The sequence below is a fragment of the Peromyscus maniculatus genome, chromosome 3 (assembly GCF_049852395.1).
Source record: "Peromyscus maniculatus bairdii isolate BWxNUB_F1_BW_parent chromosome 3, HU_Pman_BW_mat_3.1, whole genome shotgun sequence".
In the NCBI taxonomy this organism is placed as follows: Eukaryota; Metazoa; Chordata; class Mammalia; order Rodentia; family Cricetidae; genus Peromyscus; species Peromyscus maniculatus.
In genome coordinates, this window is record NC_134854.1 from 69,202,424 (window position 1) to 69,223,749 (window position 21,326).

At 51.9% G+C, this 21,326-nt stretch overlaps 1 protein-coding gene across 4 annotated transcripts in view; it reads left to right on the forward strand.

Moving 5' to 3' along the window:
- The window catches only part of Dpp6 (dipeptidyl peptidase like 6), a 790,869-nt gene extending 769,940 nt beyond the window's left edge, over positions 1-20,929 (forward strand). For all 4 annotated transcript variants that reach the window (XM_042273279.2, XM_042273275.2, XM_042273278.2 and 1 more), the window contains exons 18-26: positions 4,216-4,314; positions 7,626-7,695; positions 9,014-9,208; positions 12,719-12,773; positions 15,112-15,223; positions 16,184-16,242; positions 16,938-17,010; positions 17,100-17,173; positions 19,066-20,929. In XM_042273279.2, coding sequence (XP_042129213.1) covers positions 4,216-4,314; positions 7,626-7,695; positions 9,014-9,208; positions 12,719-12,773; positions 15,112-15,223; positions 16,184-16,242; positions 16,938-17,010; positions 17,100-17,173; positions 19,066-19,212 — 884 coding nt within the window. In that variant the 3' untranslated portion in view covers positions 19,213-20,929. The remainder of the gene's footprint in view (positions 1-4,215; positions 4,315-7,625; positions 7,696-9,013; positions 9,209-12,718; positions 12,774-15,111; positions 15,224-16,183; positions 16,243-16,937; positions 17,011-17,099; positions 17,174-19,065) is intronic.
- Positions 20,930-21,326: the final 397 nt, after the last annotated feature.

Here is a 21,326-nt window from a genome sequence, read left to right on the forward strand (position 1 = left end):
ATTTCGAGCCTAATCATATCCCTTGGCAGTCAGTTTTGCTGTGTCAAAGGGCCACAAGCCTTCTGGGCTGCCAGAGAGTCCTTGCCCATCACCAGGAGTTGTCTAGGTCAACCCAGACCTAGTGGTCCCAAGTCCTCAATGTGGAGTCCACCTGCTGGTACCCCAGGAACAGATAAAACTCAAAGGTCTGTTTCACTTGTGTGTGAAGCCTTGATGGAAAAGACAAGGGAACAAACACATGAGGCAGAGATCTAGGAGTCAACTCCACAAAACTTTCTGTTGATTGTGAAAAGTCTTCTGGACCCCAGAGGTGCACACAGCAACCTTCTGGGAAGGGTCAATGGCACATAACAAACACCAAGTGGAACATAAGCCAGATGCATGGTGTCCACACCCTCAGGTGTCTACAGGGAGAACTATGGGAGACCCAGAGACCTCACTTCCTGCAAGCACCTCTCAGGGGGCCCTGAAGCACCAGCAGCTGACCAGTGTGCCAACCACAGCACCACCCTCCATGATCATAGTGCCCCTGGATGTTGGACATACACAGCATCCCTCATCATGATATCCAGCACAATGCTGGGAAGACTAGAGATAAGACCAGTTATCTGAACCCTGCCTTCAAGATGCTCAGCATCTATCTAGGGAATCAACGAGAGACATGGGCCAAAGAACAATCACTCTGTGTCACAAGCTGTCAAGCTGACTGAGACATAGAGGGCTCAGAGTAAAACGAGGTCCAGTTGAGGTGAGCAAGTTGGAAAGTCTTTATACCTCTGGATCTGCTCTTTGAGTTAGCTAAGGGATATTTCCCGGGGTTGATGGATGGCCTCTGCCACGAAAAGCAAGCACAGAAAAGAATGACGCTTGGGGAAGCAATGATAAAAGCCAGTGAGGACTGGGGGTCAGGGGATGGGACTGCCTAACTGGCAGAAGCCCACACGGCACAGAGCTGCTAGGGAAGCAGCGTGTACATCATCCGCCTCTACACAGCCTGGAGAGTTGTAGCCTACAGGAAAGAAGCCCCAAGCCAAGGGCCAGGGCAGCCCTTTTCCCCTCTAAATCAGTGGCTTGTGGTTTCCATCGCAATCTGGTCACCAGTTTTCCAATGACTAGGCACAGTGGTGATTGCTCCAAGCCCCAGGGCCATGTGGGAACAGCCCGCAGGCCACACGGCCCGGGGAGTGGCTTCCTGAGCAGACGTTTGTCTCTGTGGGCTCACTGTGTCCAGATCTGATAATAGCTAATTCCACCAAATATTAGAGGGGCTCACATTTAATTAAGGAGTGGCCATGTGTGTGCTGCAGCCTGGAGGTCCCTGCTGCCCCGAAGTCAAAGGCAGAGTCCTCCGGGAATGCGCCGATCTTTTCTTAGTTCTCCTCTGAGCTCCTGCCCCCTTTGAATGCAATTAGGGAAACAAATAAACTAGCTTAACTCAACTCCCCCGTGAGACCGCCAGTTCTCTGCTGATAAACCCGGCTGTGTGGGCAATCATTAAATGAGAAATCTAATATTTAACTAAATTTAATAGTCTGTTGCTTTGGTGCTCTCCTGCAGAAGGTAGGATTTCAATAGAGAGGAGGGAGCTATTCAAAGGCAGCCTGAATAGTCCGTGAGCGATTAGAACTTGCTACGCCCCTGACAAGGCCAGGACTGCCAGGGCCCGGTGTGGGTGATGGGTCTTTGGCTGTGTCTGCATCCACTCTGGGAAAGCTGAGCTGGGTAGGCAGCTGCGCACGCTTGTGATCTGCGTTTGAAGCTCTCCATCCAGAACGGCATGTAAGATCGTAGAGTTACATTAGAGCCTAGAGCCGGTTCATACAAATTATACATAAGGAGGGTTGGGCCAATTGGGGAGGCTCCGCATAGGTCCTGGCACTTACCTGCTTCCACAGAAGAAGTTCCCACAGGGCCCTGGTGGCGGAAGCTGAGTAAGATCAGGATACCCATCTTTACTGGGCCTGTACCAGTCTCCATGAGCTCCGGTGTTTACAGCCAACCCCTGTTCACAACGTCCCTTCCCCGTGCCACACCTAGGTCAATCCCTCATTCAGGCAGAGCGGTAACAGTGGAAGCTTCTTCCCAGGTTGTCTTAGTTAAAGCTGTGATGAAAGAACACGACCAAAAGCAACTTGGAGAGGAAAGGGTTTATCTCATCATATAGCTCACCTGGCGAACTCAGGGCAGGAACTGAAGCAGAGGCCATGGAGAAGGGCTGCATACTGGCTTGCTCCTCGTGGAGCGCTCAGCCTATCCTCTATAGAACCCAGGACTACCGGTCCAGGGGTGGCACCACCCATAATGAGCTGGACCCTCCCACATCAATGATCAATCAAGAAAATGCACTACTGACTTGTCTACAGACCAACTCTCAACTACAGGGATTCTCAACTGAGGTTTCCTATTCCCAGATGACTCTAGCTTCTTTCAAGTTGCCATAAAACCAGCCCACACAGGGGTTATAAGGGACCTCCACGTGCTAAAGCTTTGAGATAGCATCTGACAGTCTACCCTGATTCTTACACTAAGCTTTGGTCTGGGACTATCAGTGAATGGGGTCAGAATCATGGCATTCATTGAATATTAACTTCCAATATGTAGCTAGTCTTTCAAGGACCCAAGATTCTACAGCCAGTTTACTGAATGCTTGCTTTTCATGGTGGTGTTGGCATCACACATGGAGCAGGGAATGGTTAGCAGTCAGCCCTGTTTCCTCAGGCAGCCTGAACTCTGGGACCTCACCGAGCCTTAGGCTTCCTGAGACCCCTGGAGGATCTCTCAGTACTATTTATTTGTGACCATCTTGGAGGGGAAGCAAAAGGCCACACAGGGAACAGGCTGAAAGCCTCAGGCAGAAACCAAGGGGTGGCCATTGTCTAAGGTGAAAGTTGGAGCTGAATGGCCACATGTGGCTGGTGGCCTGCCAGTCATTTTCAGCAGCTTATCAGCGCATCGCAGGCACAGGAAATCTCTGGGAGGTCACAGTCCCTGCTTCTGTGGATGGTGACAAACCTGGAGTCACACAATGCTGTGTGTTACCCAAAAATAAAACCACTGATCACAACATCCATGAGTTAACCTCTGATGCCTTTAAGACACATGCCTGTGGGGCAGTGTTGGTGTAAAGGGGTCATGAGAGACCCCAACGTCTTCACAGAACCATGGCCTTCAGACACTTCCCAATCCCAGCCTTCTGGGGAATTGGACAATTTAAAGACAGAGTCCTTTGAAGACATTTACACTGAGCCACAGCCAACCCTACATGTAACCTTAGAGAAGAATAGAAAAGGAAGTCTTGTGGGTTTATTATATATGAGATGGCAAAATAAGGTGGCATGGCCATTTCAGCAGATGAGCAAAATGTCCTTCCTCCTTTCCAGCTGAAGAAACTTCTGACAGGGTATTTGTGTGTTGCAACCTGAGAAGGAAGAGCCCTGCAGAATAAGCCACAGTACAGAGTCAACCGAAGCAGACTTAGCCTGCATGAAGGAGGCCAGGCCCTCAAGTTGCAAAACCTTGTTCATGGGACTTTGCTATCTGTGACTATGGTCACCAACTCCAAATCTCAAAAGACCAGATAACTTACAGGTTAAAATAAGAAATCTAGGGGGTGGAGTGGCTGATAAAGGTTACAATCCAGTGACTTCTCTGCTGTCATCGCCTGGTTATGGTGGCCATTTTTCCCCACAGATAACTAGTATTGCTTTTGCTGAACCCAACAGACTTAGAATGGGTCATACCAACGACAAATGTCCAGGAGAACAGAAGTGTGTGGGGAAGGGGGTGGGAGGACCGAGTGCAGAGATCTCTGATCTGCCTGTGTTCCTGAGTTGAGGCTAGGACCGTGGGTCTTTTTTTTTTTTTTTTTTTTTTTTTTAAGATTTATTTATTTATTATGTATACAGCATGTATGACTGCCGGCCAGAAGAGGGCACCAGATCTCATTATAGATGGTTGTGAGCCACCATGTGGTTGCTGGGAATTGAACTCAGGACCTCTGGAAGAGCAGTCAGTGCTTTTAACCTTTTAGCCATCTCTCCAGCCCCCGGACCATGGGTCTTGAATGAGCTCTCGGATAGCTCTGTCTTCTCTCCCTATACAGTTGGCAAGCGACCTACAGGGATGTTCCTGTGAAGCCGTATGAGAGGCATGTGAGAACCCCCAGCCCACATAGGTCCCAGAATCCAATGTGTCTTTTTGTTTTGACCTTTCCAGAAATTTTTGACTTGGAAGCAAATGAGCATGTGCAGAAGGCCATCAACGATCGGCAGATGCCTAAGATTGAGTACCGGAAAATCGAGGTAGAAGATTACAGTAAGTACCACTTTTCTGCCCTTTGAAGGGTCAACAGAATGCCTTGGGGGCTCCAGCCCCACCCAGGTGTCTTCCCTGCTTGGCCACCATTCTATCCCCAGCTCACTATGCGAACCCTCAAGATGATCTGGTGGCAGAAAAAAAAAAAAAAAAAACAGAGGCAGAGCTCGTGATTTCTCTCAAGAGATCAGGACAGAACCTCTCCTCTGGTCACATCTGGGAGAACACCATCTGTTTGTCTGTCCTCTGTATTGTGCCATCTTCCTTGCTTAGTGTCCTGCCTCCAGATGCTGGCTGTGAGCTGGTGAGAGGCATCCTTGATACTGGAGCAATGCATCCCAAGGGTGTCATTGTCACCCCCTGGGGCATTCTCGACACTGCTCTCCTGCCTCTTTTCTGTCACACTCCAGCCACTGGCTTTGTTTCTTGAGTGCTGCCTTGATGGTAGGCTGTGAGAACGACCCTGTTTGCCGCAATCAGCTAGTGGCAGCGGGCGGTTATCAAAACCTCATCTCTCAACCTGTGTGGCTCCCAGCTCAACCTGGCTGGCCCTGAAATCGTAGCAGCCCACTGTCCTTAACCTAGAAAGCCCCCAGTGCCCAGTGTCCACGAGCCTCATCTCCTTTCTGGGTTCTTTTGCAGCTGGGCAAAGGACTGTTTAGTTAGTAACAACTTAGAACCCCCAAAGCTCAAAGGTACCCTGAATCCTTCATTCAGATCCCTCTTGCCAGCTTCTCTGCCGTCATGGCCAGGTCTCAATTCCTGGGAGGATTCTGGCTGATCCACAGTCACTGGCAGAACTTTGGCTGGAGAAGAGAGGGTGGCCAGGCTTAGGGCAAGCAGACAAGACTCACTGGAGAGGCCGGTGGAGCCATATGCCTTGCAGACATCTAGTAGAGCCACCTCTAAGACACCTGCATCTGCTCTGACTTGTCAGTGGAGCCAGTGGTACTAGACTGTTAGTATATGCCCTTGTACTCCACAGCCTAGAGAAGATGCAGCCACCCTCAGGATATACGCTCCCAGGAGTAGGAAGCAAAGACCCCAAGTGGCACAGTAGGACCACACAATGAACACAGTGGGGCAACTCATTTACAACAGAAAGCAAATGACGTGGGTGCTCAGAGAAGAACAGAGGTTGAGCCAAGTTGTGTAGCAAGGTTACCTGCACTGGAATATGGGTGGTAAGCCATCCCTTCAGTGGGCTCTGGCTGGACATAGACATCAGAGCATCATCCAGAGCACAGCTTAGGCGAGAATAAGCATGCTTTAGGGAAGCCCCTGTGGACTGCCCTCCCACGGAACCCCAAGTATGACATGATGCGACCCTTGTAGCCCACCCCAGACCACTCACCAAAACACCCCAGGTCCCTCATCAAGTCGTGTGAGGTCACACTACTTCCAGAAATGCTTTTGTTGTCTCTGATGTTCTGTGGGGAGCTCCATCCACCTCTGGAGTCAAGAACATGTGGAAACAGGCTGGGCTGTGAGGCCGGTTCCCTCCAACCCACCAATCCAGAGGCTTCCTTCCTCTTGTAGCAGCTCTGAGGAGGGGGTGAGAAAAGAGATGGAGTGGGTGTCTCAGGAGGGAGAAGAATTTAAAAACCTGTGCCTGAGACCGAGATGGTCTACCCTGGCCAAGAACTGCAGTTAAGCTCTGGATATTGTCTCCAACATGCCACTTGACCTGCGCGGCAGCATGTCCTTGCTCCAGGCTTTTGTGGCTGGGTTCCAATGTGACGTGCCTCCCTGGAGGGCTCCTCTCCTTCGCAGCTCCAAAAGCCTCTTCCTCCTCATTGCTCTGCCTGCTGCTGTCATCCCATCTCCAAATTCTGGAAACTGACATCACCTTCCCTTAGGAAAGCCTCAAAGGGCCTGTAGGAACATCGAAAAGCGCTCAGCCCTGCTCCCAGGCCTCCCCAGCACTGTGGCAGGAAAAGGTACCAGGGACTACCAAGGCCTGACGACGTGGGGAAGCCACCCTTTGGAGCAAAAAGTCTGAACAATGTTGACTCCCCTTCCCAAGACTTGTTTACAGTTTTGTTTTTTTATTTCTGCTGCCTGATAAGGCTTCTGGGAAAGTAAGTGGTGCTCTGAAAGGTTCCCTCGGTGTGTCCCTCAGACAGGCAGCTACTTCCAAAGGTCCACCCCAGGGTAACCACACCATATTTTGTGGATCTCTCTGTGATACCCCGCGATGCCTGCCTCTCTGCCAGCCCCTGGGCCACGGATCCAATTTGCAAGCCATTAACAGTCAGGCTGAGTCAGTAATGAAAGGCTGCCTGCTGCAGAGCAGGCTGCCAGGGCTGGGGTGCGTCTGCAGTCACTGCACTAGAAAGCCACTAATTCCCATTTAATTGCTGGGCCTTGGTAATCGGGCGGTAGTTACCCTCAATAAACAAATTCCTGCTGGGGCAGTGAGGCTTGTTCTGGAGGTGGGCTGAACAAAGAAACTGGTGTGGGATCATTTCCTGAGGCTTCATTATTACTGCCCCCACCTCCCACCCACCCCACCCCACCCCCGCCATCTCATGCTGCAGATGACCAAACCCAGTGACCTTGGTGGCCACAAGAACAGCACAGCTATACCAACTCCTTCCCTAGGGTCCTGTCCTTGAGGATCTAGCAGCTAGTCAGACCTGCCTGGTATGAACCTGCCAAGCCACTTGTCATGGTAGAGAGGTGCCCCTCACCTCTCACCTGAGCACAGCTCTCACCTCAGCATACCCTTCCACCTCAGTCTCTTCCTCTCCCAGAACCACCTGCTCACAAATATCCACCCCTTTGGGTTGAAGAGCTGGCTCAACAGTTAAAAGCACTGGTTGCTCTCCCAGAGAACCCAGGTCCAATTCCCAGCACCCACCTGGCTGCTCACAAGTGTCTGTAGCTCTAGCTCCAGGGGATCCAACATCATTTTCTGGCCTCTGCAGGCACCAGGCATGTGTGTGTGTGTGTGTGTGTGTGTGTGTGTGTGTGTGTGTGTGTGTGTGTGTGTGTGTGTGTGTGTAAAACACCCATACACATAAAATAAAAATAAACCTATCCATCCCTAGTACATGGCTAACCCAGCCCTCAAGTGCTCTCCCTGTGTGGAATTCTGCCACCAGCAGGTACCTGTGGGCCCTGGGGAAGTTAACACACTTCTTGTGTGAAAGGTGACATTTGAGCTACCCAAGGAGCGGCTCCTGCTGTGGATTTCCCTTCCCTCCCCTAGAGCATCCACAGAAAGGCACACACAGAACCAGGGTCCACGCTGGTTCACCCCTCCTGCCCCAGCTGCCCTGACCTGGCTGTGTTCCGCCTTTCCCCAGACTTGCCAATGCAGATCCTGAAGCCGGCCACCTTCACTGACACGACCCACTACCCCTTATTGCTGGTGGTGTAAGTATGAATGCCTCTCTCTTTCTCCAGGCGCCTTGTTGTGACTCAGCAGTGGAGGGGAGGGGAAGGGTGAACCCGGAAGGGAAAAAGTAGGGTAAATGGTGCTGTTTGTTTTGTTCTTAAGATAGGGAGGTTTGTCAGCCAAGGACGGGCTTTTTCTGTAACTCCTGAATCCACCCCACAGAGGTAGTGGGGGTACCCAGGTACCAGTGGTGTGTCTTTTTTAACACTGTACTGAGGTTAGAACATTTCCATCCTTGACAAGTATATGGGCCCATGGTCCTAGAAGATCGTATCATCTAGTGACGTCTTCAAATAGCTCAGTTTGATGTTTATACCGCAGCACAGCCATATAGCACAATTCTCACAACACATCCCCACGCTAACAACATAATAATGATGCAAGAGCCCCTCCCCCTCATCTGTCCTCACGGAGTCCAGCCCCGCCTCTAGCCCTGGCCATTTCCCATGATGTAAATTTCCACTGGGAATGCTTTGGAAGCCACAGCATGGAGGAGGAAAGAGCCAGGTGCAATGCCCTACCCTCCTCACTGTGGGAGCTTCAAGTGCCTGCCTCCAGGAGAGAGTGCTATCTCACCCTTCAAACTGGGAAAAGCCCTGGGCCAGCCTGTATGTTGTTTCTCCCAACCTAACCATAAAGGAGGTTTCTAAGCCAAGGAGCCGCTAGAGGAGTCTCTATCCTGGGTACTCAAGTGACAGGCATGGAGCTGGGAGCAGACCAACGTGAGTCAACCCCCCAGCAGACAGGAAGAGCACCATGGTGTTGGAAATGCTCACCAGAAGAAGAGTTCAGGGGGCGTAACTGAAGTGTTTGCCACGCCAATACAAGGACCTGAGTTCCGTCTCCAGAAATTATGTTTTTAAAAAGCCAGGCATGGGGACGTACCCTGTAATCCCAGCACTGGGGAAACAAACAGGAGTGTCCCTGGGCCTCCCTGACTTGGCCAGCCTAGCCCACTTGGTTGAGTTCCAGGCCAGGGAGAGACTCCAACAACACAAGTCACATGGTGCCTGAGGAGTAACACCAGAGAGTTACACACACACACACACACACACACACACACACACACACACACACACATTGGTGCACACTCATCCTTGAGATGACTGGGGTGCCTTAGGATTCTCTGAGGGGTATGTGAATGACACCTGGCTCACCCATCCTAGACAGCAGAACCCAAGGCAATGGAGTGGGCATAGAGGACCAGGAAAAGACACACAGCCGCCCAGGAGAAACCTTCTCAGCTGTGGTATTTGCCAGCCACAACATAGCATGCTGAAGACCTCTCTCTTCTAGGGACGGTACCCCAGGGAGTCAGAGCGTGTCAGAGAGGTTTGAGGTGACCTGGGAAACAGTGTTGGTGAGCAGCCATGGAGCAGTGGTGGTCAAGTGTGATGGCCGAGGCAGCGGCTTCCAGGGAACCAAGCTCCTGCATGAAGTACGGAGGCGGCTGGGCTTCCTGGAGGAGAAGGACCAGATGGAAGCTGTGAGGTGAGCAGCCGTGCTGATTGGGTGGGGGTGGGGCAGGGAAGGTGGAGAGGATGCTCTCTGTCAATTGCTGCTGCTGCTGCCTGCACACACATCCTGTGTTTGCACTCATAAAGCTCTGTGGACAATTGCATGTACGTCTCCAGGGAGACTGCCATGCAATTGTCCTGTAGGCTTCCAAACTGACCTACCTCTACACAGCTTGGTGGCTTCTGTGTTGAACTGATCTAAGCATGGGGCCAGAGGCTGAGACTGAGCTGGGTCTGTGTATTGATCACTTTTATAATCTCTGTGGCCAAGTCCCTCCGAAGCCACAGCTTCTGGGAGGAGAGGTCTATCTAAGCTCACAGTTCGAGAAGGTGCTGTGGGGTTCATGGTAGCAGGAACCTTGGCTGGAACGCCTCAAATCCCATGGGGTCAGGGAACAGAGGACAGGAAGTGTGGCTGGGCTATACACTTGAGGGCCAACCTCCCAGTGACCCACTTCCTCCAGTGAGACTTTTCTTCCTAAAACCTCCCAAAATATGCTGCCAGCTCGGGACACATGAGCCTATGGGGAACATTTTATACCATTGCAATCTGCCTGGCTTCTCTGTGCTGTGGCTTCTGTGGTTGGATGTGCAGTCATCTCCAGGAAGGAAGGAAGGAAGACCGACCAGAGAGAGACTATGACTGGGGGTGGCGCACGGCCAAGGGGTCACCTCACTACAAAGAAGAGGGCCCTGTGCCTATGAGTGGCTGGTCAGAAACACCCTCTGGACTCTAAGCAGTGACCCATATTCAGTGCTTACCCTTGCTGCCACCAAGTCAATGAGTCCCACCAAGTGCCACCGAGAAGAGAAGAAGCTTAGTACCAAGGGACGGGTGCTCGAAACCATGCTTGACCTTGCCCTGGACATTTTAAAGGCGCATGAAGAAACTGTGCCAGAATCTAGCAGCAGACCTCCAGGCTCACTCTGTGGAGGGCTTGTGGAGCCCAGGACTGTGAATGTGGCTGGGCATTGAGAGTGAAGTGAAAAGTCCCACCACCCTGCAGAATTGGAGGCTTCAAAGGAAGAGCCATGTGACATGGACCATCCTAGTGGGTGTGTTCATACGCTTGCGTATGATGGGAGAGTGTGGATCTGGCTGAGCTTCTCTGTGTACTGGAGACTACAGCCAGCCAACATCCCACACGCAAAGCTCCAAAGCTTCCAGGGAGACGTCTTGGCTGACTTTTCAAAGCATATGTTTTTTTAAAGAACGCAAAGGGCCTTTTTCTTCAGGGAGTATGAGCGGCCTTTGTGTCATTGATCAACATGGCAAAGGAAATGACTCAAAAGTGGAAAGGTTTATTTGGCTCACAGTTTCAGAAAAGTCAGTCCGTCGTGGCAAGGGAGGCGTCCTGGGGCTCCTGGCAGTGAGAGCGTGTGAAGGATGCTCTTCAGATGGTGGTAGCTCAGGAAACACAGCTGGACTAGAACCAAGACTGAACCTTCTGAAGCCCGCCCCTGGTGCTTCACTTCCACCATCCGATACTCACCTCCTAAATGTTCCACAGTTTCCCCACACCGTCCCACCACCCAAGGAGCAAGTGCGCAAGGCTCAAAACATGAGCTTGTCAGGAGAGTTCAGATTCAAGCCACACCAGAGAGTATTAGCAGGCCAAAGACAGACAGGATGATGTCTTCCAACCCCATGAATCTTATAGACAGAAATCACATGGGGCTGGAGTGATGGCTCAGTGGTTAAGAGCATTGGCTGTTCTTCGAGAAGACCCAGTTTCGATCCCCAGCACCCACAAGGTAGCTGGTAGCTCAGAACTGTATTAACTCCAGTTCCAGGGAACCTAATGCCATCTTCTGGCCTCTGAGGGTATTGCATGCATGTGGTGCACAGGCAAAACCTCCACATACACAAAATAAGAAGGCACAGACGGGAACATCTCAAGGGGCCAACCATCATGGAAGGCATGTCTGTATGTCTATGAGGATGCTTTTGAAAGAAGTCAGCAACAACCACACACACACACACACACTTGTATTTGCCTTTAAGGCAAGGAGCCTTGTAGGCTCTGAAGGTCCACAGAGACAGCAGACCCCAGGGCTGGAGCTCCAGAGACCAGCAGTGTCAAGAAGATGCAGGCTCTGTCCATCTCTACAGCCGAGCAGGACAGCCTCACTCCAAGTGCCTTTTCTCGGTTGAGGATAGCCATGACTAGGATAACATCAGCTTCCACGGTCTTTCAATGTCACTAGCTGGTCAGGAAGACACAAGACACTTCCAGAAACTTCCAGAAAGGAAGAAAGACCTCCTTGCCTCAATAGCAGCCTGGCAACCTTCATTTCCTCTCCCTGGACTTGCCCTGCATGATCTAGAACCCGGAACCGCACACACCAGCAGGGAATAGCCGAGGAACGGTTGCAAGGTTGGGTGGGCATCATCAGCGAGCAAGCTGCATCCTCAGACAGCGAGCCGGCTTTCCAGGAGACCAGGTGGCCCTGATTCGGGCTGTGGGATAATTCCTGTCGGAGGAAGGACGGGGACAAAGGAACATTGGCTCCTGTCTGTGAGGAGGAGGAGGATGGGTGGCTGCCAGCAACCCACACCCCACAGGACAGACGCCCTAGGGAACGTGAGGCAGTGTCTGGACAGGCTGGGGTTGGAGAGGCCTCACTGGAGCCATCATAGAGCTGTCCTTGCCCTCCTGCCCAGTCCCCTTCCCTGGGTTCTCCTCTTCTTACTTCATCCCATCTGGCTTCACTCATCCCACTGAGGCTCGGTGTCTCCTCCCTGTTATGGAGAACCCAGGAGCAAGATCAGGAGTCCTTCAGACTCACCCTGTGAGTATGTGGTCCCTGGAGCCACTGCCTCAGGGCTTGGGGACAAAGAGCTGAGGGCTGATTTCATCCATTCTCAAAAACAAGGAGTTCGACAGCTAATCAAAAGTAACAGCAAACATGCTCTAGGGAAAAAAAAAATCAGTGATACCACTCCTCAACCACGGGCAATCACAGAACAGGAGCCCAGGAACGGTCGTAAGGCGTGGCAGATTCTCGGTGTGGATGGAGGAGACTGAAGCCAGTCCATCGTGCAAACTCCCTGAAGCCCTCTAGCTCTGGATGTCCTCCACCTGCTCATACACCTCTGGAGCCCTTCTGATGGGTGCAAAGTCCCCTGTAAGGACGTCACATAAAGCAGCACCTTGCTACAGAAGAGAAGGTGGTGGAAGCTCAAGGGGCAAAGGGGGCAAAAGGGGCAAAGGGGGCAGGGCCTCTGGTGCACCCTGCTGCTTCCAGGGTTCAGCTGTGCACCTGGAAGTTCCCCCCCGGAAGCCTCGTCGGGGTGCTTTGCATTTAGAACATAAACACGGTGAGCACCAAATAAATGAAAGCAATAAGCAACTGCATTTAAAATCCCGAGAGCCTTCTGGTTCGAAGAGGTTCTTCATGCATACAATGGCTGATGGCTGTGGAGAACAGGCTATAGAGGAGACCCACATAGCTCTCACTCGGCTCTTGCCTCTGCCTGCAGGACCATGCTGAAGGAACAGTACATCGACAAGACACGGGTGGCTGTGTTTGGGAAGGTGAGTCCCGCTGTCTTCTGTCAGGGCTTCTGGGTCTGGAGTGCAGAACTGTGTCTTACCACCATCAGGTTCCTTCTGAGCCACTGAGGTCACCGGTGGCCTTGGGGGAGGGAGAGAAAGGAGTAAGAGTTAGTGAGTGGAGCGTGTGGGGAGGGCTTGTCTTTGGCCTTTGTCACGTGTCCTAGAGGGAGAGAAAGCAGGTCCGGCCCTGTTAGAGAACTCCACTGAGTTCTCATTCCTTCCCTTGCAGACCTGGTGAGCTCTGACGGGCACTCCAGGAGAGGAGGGGACAGGAACCAGGGCGTGGACACCTTCCCATGGACAGCTACACGCATCCCCACATTTGCCCCGATGGAAGGCAGGCTGTGGGTTCCCTGTGGCTACACCAAAGCAGTTTCTACCTGGCAGCTCATGGCATAGCCTTGGTTGATCCATATGGCCTTCCGTGGAGGCCCGGGGATGGGAATTAGGTCTCCAAGGGCCACTTATGTCGCAGAGTAGGCCACCCTCCCCTCCTCATACAACCTAGACTGGAGACCCCTTATTCTCAGAAAGCCACGAGCTCACGGCTGTGCACCTCTTTCCCCCTGTGGAAGCCCCGCCCCTTCAGAGGAACCCCACAGTCAGCACCAGATTATACAGGACAGACAGGTGAGCAGTGTATACTGGGGTCCTGACAGGGTCATGTGGGAGACCCCGGAAACAGGCAGAACAGAGCCTGTTTTTGTTCATGGCTCTCACCTAATACCCGACAAAAAGTAGCTTGAGGGAGAGAGGATTTATTCTGCTCCTAGGTCCACGATGGGGAAGGCATGGCAACCATGGTAGTGGAGTTTGCATTTCATCTCTAGGGGGGGGGGAGGGTCAGAAAGCAGAGAAAGTGGAGACTATGGCCAGAGGTAGAGTTGGCTGTGACCTTATGTCTTAACAACTGAGCTAGGACCCAAAAAAAACTCTTCTTATTTAAAGAGGGTGTCCATGGCCCAATCAATGCCTGCCAGCTAGGCCCATGTCCAAAGGGTCCCATGGTCTCCCAGAACCGTGTTACTTGCTGGGGCCTCATGTCCAAAACGTGGGCCTGAGGAATCATTTCTTCTGAACTTTAATCCACTTGAGCCCCTGCAGAGAAAGCTACCAGAGACTGTCTTCTTGGCTCAGAGGCGGAACAGAGCCTGGGGATAGGTCCTGCGGCTTATTCTAGACACTCCTGCCTGTGAGCAGCCCAGGGACAGCTAGATCACTGATAAACTTAATAGGGCGTCAGTACTCACCACACACCTTGACCCTCCCATGCCTGACTTCCCAGCACCCCGGTGCAGAAATGAAGGGCCAGAACCTGAGTCTTCATTGAGCTTTCCTCTCCCCAGACATACACCAATGTCCATCTGGAAGGCGAGCTAGCCCTGCCTTTTTCCTTCGCATAAGACAGTACCGCCCACTGGGACCACATCACTTTCTCTGGCCACAGCAGACCCAGGGTCATATGCATACAACTGTTTTTAGCTGTATGCCCACACATGTCAGGACACAGGCTCACATGTTCTTATGTTCCTTTGCTTATATGGTTACATATATATTGTAGATACTCACAAATGTTCGCCTCTCCCTCCTCTCTCCCTAGCATGCTCATTCATACACCTACTTACTCACATAAGCCTCCCGCAGCCTACACTGTTCCCTAATTCTCTAGCCCATTCATGCTCAGGGGAGTGTCACATCCGTCCGTTCCCCTTGGCTTTTCTCAGCAGACTGTAATACTCGGAAGGTACCAGACAGTGGTGGGGTACAGCTTCAGCTAGGAGACCCATGCTGGAGTTCCCCGCACCCAGTGGTCAGGCCTCACCTGACCTGCGGGACACACATAAGGGTTTAATGAAGCCCTGGGCTGGGTGTCATGCATGTCTCCACCCTGTCATTGGGCTCTGGTTCAGCTTCTGTGGGACTGCACAGAGACAGGCACTGGCAGCAGATGAGGAGGTGGCAGGATGGGCTGGAATGCTGGACACCAGCTGGACACCAGCCTGCCTCTGTCACCATCCTAGGCAGAGAATGTGATCTCTTGGGTCACATAGAGGATCTCTGTGTCGTTAGCACACTTACCCCAGGTCTCTGGGTACTGGGTCCCGAAGAAGGGAGACTGTGTGCCACACAACATGGAACCAGCTAACTGTTTAGTGTCTCATCTATTGCCCAACAAGGATATTTAAAGTTCAAATCTTTGAAAAGCTGCATGGACTCATACATTAGGGGCTGGCCTTCATGGACCGAGGCTAGTTTCCTACTGAGTTGTGGATAGTGATCCTGCCCCTTGCCTCTTTTCCTTCCTTATGTCTCCTAGGATTATGGTGGTTACCTGAGCACTTACATCCTCCCAGCCAAGGGAGAGAATCAAGGTCAAACGTTCACCTGCGGCTCCGCGCTCTCGCCAATAACAGACTTCAAACTCTATGGTAATGGCCTTGATGAGACCCAGGGTGGAGCCTGCAGCATAACCCCACCATTCCCTTCAGCACCTCTGTGCCCAACAGCAAGCACCCCAGTGTATCGGGACCCCCTGGGGCAGGAGGGAAGTCTCTAGTCATTGTTTGGGGTGAAGGTAGTCAGTCCACCAATAGGCAATGATCACTCTCCAAAACCCAAGGCCAGCTCATGGTAATGACTTCAGAAAAGCCTGTCCCTACAAGTGGGGAGGAGGCAGGTAGCAATGTGTAGGCCATCTTTTTTCTGCTGCAGCAATGTGTGTGCTGGGCAAGTACAGAGGGAGGGAGGAGGAGGAGGGGTGGGTGGTTACATGCTGACCACACTGGTGATGGTGAGGACATCCAATGGGGGTCTAAATAACCCTGCTCCTTCTGCCTGCCTCGGTCCAGGCCACAGACGACACCTGGCCAGCACTTCTCTGTGCAGAGTGAAGCTTCCTATGAGCAGGACTAGAGCTGGCGATGATCTGGGAGCACTGCCTCCTCCATCACCTGGCACACATCAGGTCATATGCAGAATCAGGATCTAAGCTGGTTTAGAGAAATCCACCAGAAATGACACATTTAAGCATCGCTCCACACACTGTTTAGCTCCCATGCCATAATGTAGGAGATTTAGGAGACAGCCTTTAAATCCCAAAGATTTAAGTCTGGTATGGTGGTGCATACGTTTAATCCCAGTACTTGAGAGGCAGAGGCAGGTGGGTTTCTGCGACTGTGAGGCCATCCTGGCTTATACATCAGGTTTCCAGACCTGCTAAAACTACATAGTGAGACCTTATCTCAAAACAAAAAGCCTAGCAACCAAAAGCTTAGCCTGCAAGTAGCAGGAAGACGGCTCATTCTGCAGCCTCGTTCCTTCCATCTGGGCCCTGACCCACCAGAGTCCTTGAGGACCGGGGATGACCCCTTCCCTTTGCCTCTGTCCAGCCTCCGCATTTTCCGAGCGGTACCTTGGCCTCCATGGACTCGACAACAGAGCGTATGAGGTACGTTGGGCATAGCGGCTGTTTGGCAAGACAGGGAACCAGGTGAAATTAGCCGATCTCCTCTTCCCCTTCCTCCCCCCTCCCCCTCCCTGCTCTCCCTCCCAAGGGCCTGGGCCTCTCTACCATCCAAACCTTGGATTGCTCCTTCCGCTGTACTGAATTAGGTTAGCATGGCCTCTGTAAGCTCATCTCTTTTCATGATTGGCTTTGGTGGGTGAGGGAGAGAGATGAGAAAGCCCGGGATGCTGCTGGCTCTTGGGTGCCCCTGCTCCCCACATCAAGGCCAGTTCCCCTTTGGGAGCGTGAACGGTGAAGTGTGTAGTAACTGTGTTACTACATCCCAGTCATCCTGTTTTCTCAGAGTGTTACACACAGCATGGCGTCAGCCATGTGCAGGCAGAAGGCCAGAGTCCTGTGGTCAGGACATGGACAGAGGGACAAGCCTGTTCCGTGTCGCTGGGTGACATGATGACCCTCTAAGGTCCTATTCTTGGAGAACTCCCTTTACTTTCTCCTCTCCCCTTCTCTAAGGGAATCGCTGTTTTCCCATGACACAGGCAGCCCAGCTCTCCAGGAGCCTGGCACGTCCCTCCATTTCCCTTGACCCTCTCCATCAATGTTCCCACACCCCCACACGCACCTGCTCCCTGACCATGCCCCACAGCTAACCCTGTCCCCTTGCCCCACACGTGCAGATGACCAAGCTGGCACACCGTGTGTCGGCACTGGAGGACCAGCAGTTCCTGATCATCCATGCCACAGCTGACGGTGAGTGCGCCGCCCCCCAGGCCCCCTGGTGCAGAGGCCCCCTGGGTGGTGATGTGAGTTTTAGTAAACCATTCTGTTTTCCTCTACAGAAAAAATCCACTTCCAGCACACAGCTGAGCTCATCACGCAGCTGATCAAGGGGAAGGCTAATTACAGCTTACAGGTATGGAATGCTACCTGCTAGGTGTGATACTTAAAACAAGATAGCCCTTGTCATGGGAACAAGACTGAGTGGGGTCCACGTCAGATCATGCCAGTCCCCTTCAACGGAGAGCAGCTCAGCTCTGTATCCAAGCCACCCACATTCCACCCCACCCTGCCCCACCCCACCCTGCCCCACATCCCTCTCCTAAGCAGTGAAGACGGCCAAGCCGGCGTGCAGGCCCTGGCAGTGTGCTGTAGGTGTGGGGAGGGCTGGTGTCCCAGCATTGGTGGGTACTGAGCCTTCTCTTTCTGACTCTGCCTGGGCAAAAGCTCCTGTGAGTGTCCCAAGCACCTCTACCCTCTGTGGCTGTGATCGAGCACTGTCCATCCCAGAAACCAAACCCATGACAGTCTTCGCTGGCATCCATCCTACCTCTTCAGCAACACGCAGGAATAATGCTGGAAACTTATCTCCTCCTTGCACTCTGGGTTCTTTGATAAAACAGCTATAACTTCATTATCTTTTAAAATTCAGGGGCAAACAGGCACCCTGTCTCCCTCACAGAGTGTCTGTCTGGTTTTGACCTCCATCTGCCTCTGCATTCAATGTTCAGTGACCTGCATTCAACTCAGTGTGGGTTGATCAAGGCAGAGCCTTTGGCCTGAGAGTTGTTGAATGGAGCAAAGGCTTGGTTACATTACATTTCAGAGTGTGATACCCTCTGGATTTGTTAAGTCTACTCTACACACAGCCTGGTACCTGTGCCCAGGAAAGGACTCACCTGGGGCCATGCATGCCAACGCAGCAGATGCCTTCATAGACACTCAAGAGTTTGCGGCCATGACAAGCTCCAGGAGAGAGCACAGGGACGGGACAATGCTAGAGGGGAGGCATGCTACCTTACTGCCTTCTTACATCTTATGAATGTACATACATATTCGAGGCTAATGGCATCATTAAAAAAATAATAAAGAGGAGCGTTATCTTCAAAGGCATGAAAAGAATACAGGATTCAGAATGAGACTGGGCTCAGATGATAAAAAACGACAAGATTCCAAATCACGCTTGGCTTCTCATGCTATGTACATGCAGCATCGGCAGGCACAGTGCCTCTAGAGGACAGGTTATGTAATTGCACTGGGCATACACTAAAGAGCCCCTATACTGGCATGCCTGTGTATCAACCATCCCTTATCTCAAGCCTTGTCCTGGTGCCTTTGGATAGAGTAGTATTCAGTTCTCACGAGAAAAAAAAATTATGAGCCAGACTCTATTCAGTTTTCCTTTTCATATCACCTGGACCCAAGACCCAGCCGAGTGAGTATGCACCCACACATGAGGGTTCAGAGAGGAGATGGCCTGGGGCTCATTCCCATCCTCAGAGAACCACTGAGCCAAAGTCTGTTTCTCTGTCTCTCTGTCTCTGTCCTTCTGTCTCTCTGTCTCTCTGTCCCTCCCCTGTGTATATGTGTATGTGTGTATGTATGTGTGTGTGATATTAGGGCCTGTGACCTATAACTCCTGAATGTGTACCCAGGTTGCAAAGTAGGACAAGTAGCTCTGGCCAGAAAGTCTGCTAAAATGGTGTTTTCCAACTTAGCCAATCCTTACTGTAGCCACTGCCCTTGGTGAGGGGAAGGAAGATGCCAAGGGAGGAGATTCTGGGGAGACAGGTAAGTTCTCATGACCTGCTAGGGCTGCAAGCGCTCCTCTGCCTGGTACAGAAACAGAGCTCCCCAGAGGCAAGGACCCTGATGCTGGGACTCCAGTGGCTGGGAAATTCACCCTGCTTCATGAATTCAGTGTGTGGAGCGTGGCTTTTCCCATACTGCGTGTCCACCTCTGTGCCTCCAGAAGTCCCTTTAGCAGGCGAACTGTGGAAGAGTAAACTCCTCCTCCTCTCTTCACAGATCTACCCAGATGAAAGCCACTACTTCCACAGCGTGGCTCTCAAGCAACATCTGTACCGGTCCATCATCAACTTCTTCGTGGAATGTTTCAGGATCCAGGACAAGCTACCGATAGCCACAGCGAAAGAGGAGGAGGAGGAGGACTAACCACGCTTGAGACCTAAGCACAGACATGGCTCTTTCTACAACAATATGCAACTGAAGAATCCTCCCCGCCGCCACCCTCTCTCCAAGGGCGGTGGAAGTGGAGGTGTCGACGTTCCATAGCATGTGTCTCAACTCTGAAGGCCATTCGGTGGGGGCAACAAGCTCCAGGGGGAAACAAAGTCACCACAGAGCCTGGAACAACCCCACCTCAGCAGCATCGCCTCTTCCTGGCCCCCAATGACCGGCACATCCCATGTCCCTCCCCCAAGGGGACAAAGTGAAGGACAGAGGACAGTGAGGGCACACTTTGAGCCCGAGGAAACCGGCCCTTAAGTTCAAGCTTTCTCTCTGTAACATTCATGCACTGCGTTCCTGTTCTCAACCATGAGTCCTGTCTGGCTTCCTCTCTGACAGAGCTGTGCCATGGGAAGAGGACAGCATGGTTGTCTCCGCAGTGTTCACACACGCCTGGCCCCTCTCTGTGGTTAAAAGAGGCCCCACTGTCCCTATCTGCACCCAGAAAACAGGTCTTTTATGTACAAAGTAAGACTATAGCTGTGCCCATGGTTAACCTTGTAGAATTACTTTGTATTTTTCTATGGTTTTAACTGGACACCCCACTGTCTCTGCCCCCTGGACTGTCTCACTCCGAGCATTCTCTCTCTCTTTTTTGTTGCTTTGCCCTGCTTTCCATGTTGCACTTGTTTGGATAAAGAGATCATTCTGGAACACCTGCTGTCTCTGTTAGACTTGGTGGAGGTTTTGCAGACACCAAGGACACAGAGCACCCAGCAGCCCTCACTAAAAGTTCATCCGTGAAACCTTCTTTGCCCCGAGCAGCGCTAGGACTTGCCTGTCGATCCACCATCCATCACATGTGTCCTTAAAACTATTCCTCTCCCCCCGCCCACCCCACCTTGATCAATCGTCCGGGCTTTTCAGGTGACATTTGGTTAAAAATCACAAGACAGAGCACTGGTTCCACTCTTAGGTCTGCTGAGTAAGCCCGACCGGGTCATCACCAGCCCCAAGCCTGGCTCCCCCCTCCTGCTGACAGTGCTGTCGGGGAGCCCCACCCCACCTCAGCAGCCTTGTAAGATACACACTGACCAGATGTGTGGCCACTGTCTCCCGTGTATATTCCATTTCATTGTATATAAAGCAAGAAACGTGTGTCTGGCCTTGTGCAGTCCCCTCCCCCTCCACGGCGCTAACCTTGTGTTGAGCTTGCATGCAGACACCTCTGGCTGATCTGGCCTCTCCAGAAGTGCTCGTTTGAAATATACCAATTGCCATCATTTCCTTTCAGGACTGTTGACAACCTGTATGTCGGTACTAATCACCCCAGTTTCCACTCCTGCTGGGGTGTCCTAAAACCTTGTCCTCAGAGATGTGTCCATGTTGATTTTTTTTTTTTTTTTAATGTATGGGGGCTTTGGTTCCATCCACACGAGCTTGGAGCATTGGTTCTCGTTAGGTCTGTTGGAAGAGTTTGCATCCTGGGATTTTCCCTAGGTGATGCATCACCATTGGTGAGAAGGGACCTCATGCTGACAGACAGAACATGCTCTCACTACTTCAACAGGCTTGGCTGGCAGCAAAGCCCAGGAGGTCTGAAAAAGGGAGCCAACTCTGGCTGCAAGAACAGGTCGGAGGGCCGCGGGGATGTGGCATGGTAGCATTTGTCATCCATGGAATAAAACATTATTTTGCCACTCAGGTTGTTCTTCCCTTTCTTTCCCCCATTGGCTCTGTTAGAAAGTGTGCAAGGCTTCAAGACATGCTTTTCTTTCCTTTGGAGTGGGAGGAGGGTGTCTCACTATCGAGCCCCGGCTGGCCTGGAACTCACTATGGAATTCACCAGGCTGTCCTCGAACTCAGAGAGCCACTTGTCTCTGCTCCCAAATGCTGGGGTTAAATGTGTACACCACCGTGCCCAGCCTGCTTTGTTTTGTGAATGCAGAGTGGAGTTTGCTTTTTATGATTAGCATGCATCATACATAATAATGGCTCTTGTGACATTTTCATACACATATAGAATGCATTTTGGAATATTTCATATTCACCCCACTGCCCTTTCTTGTCCTCTCCCACTGTTGCTGACCCCTTCCTTT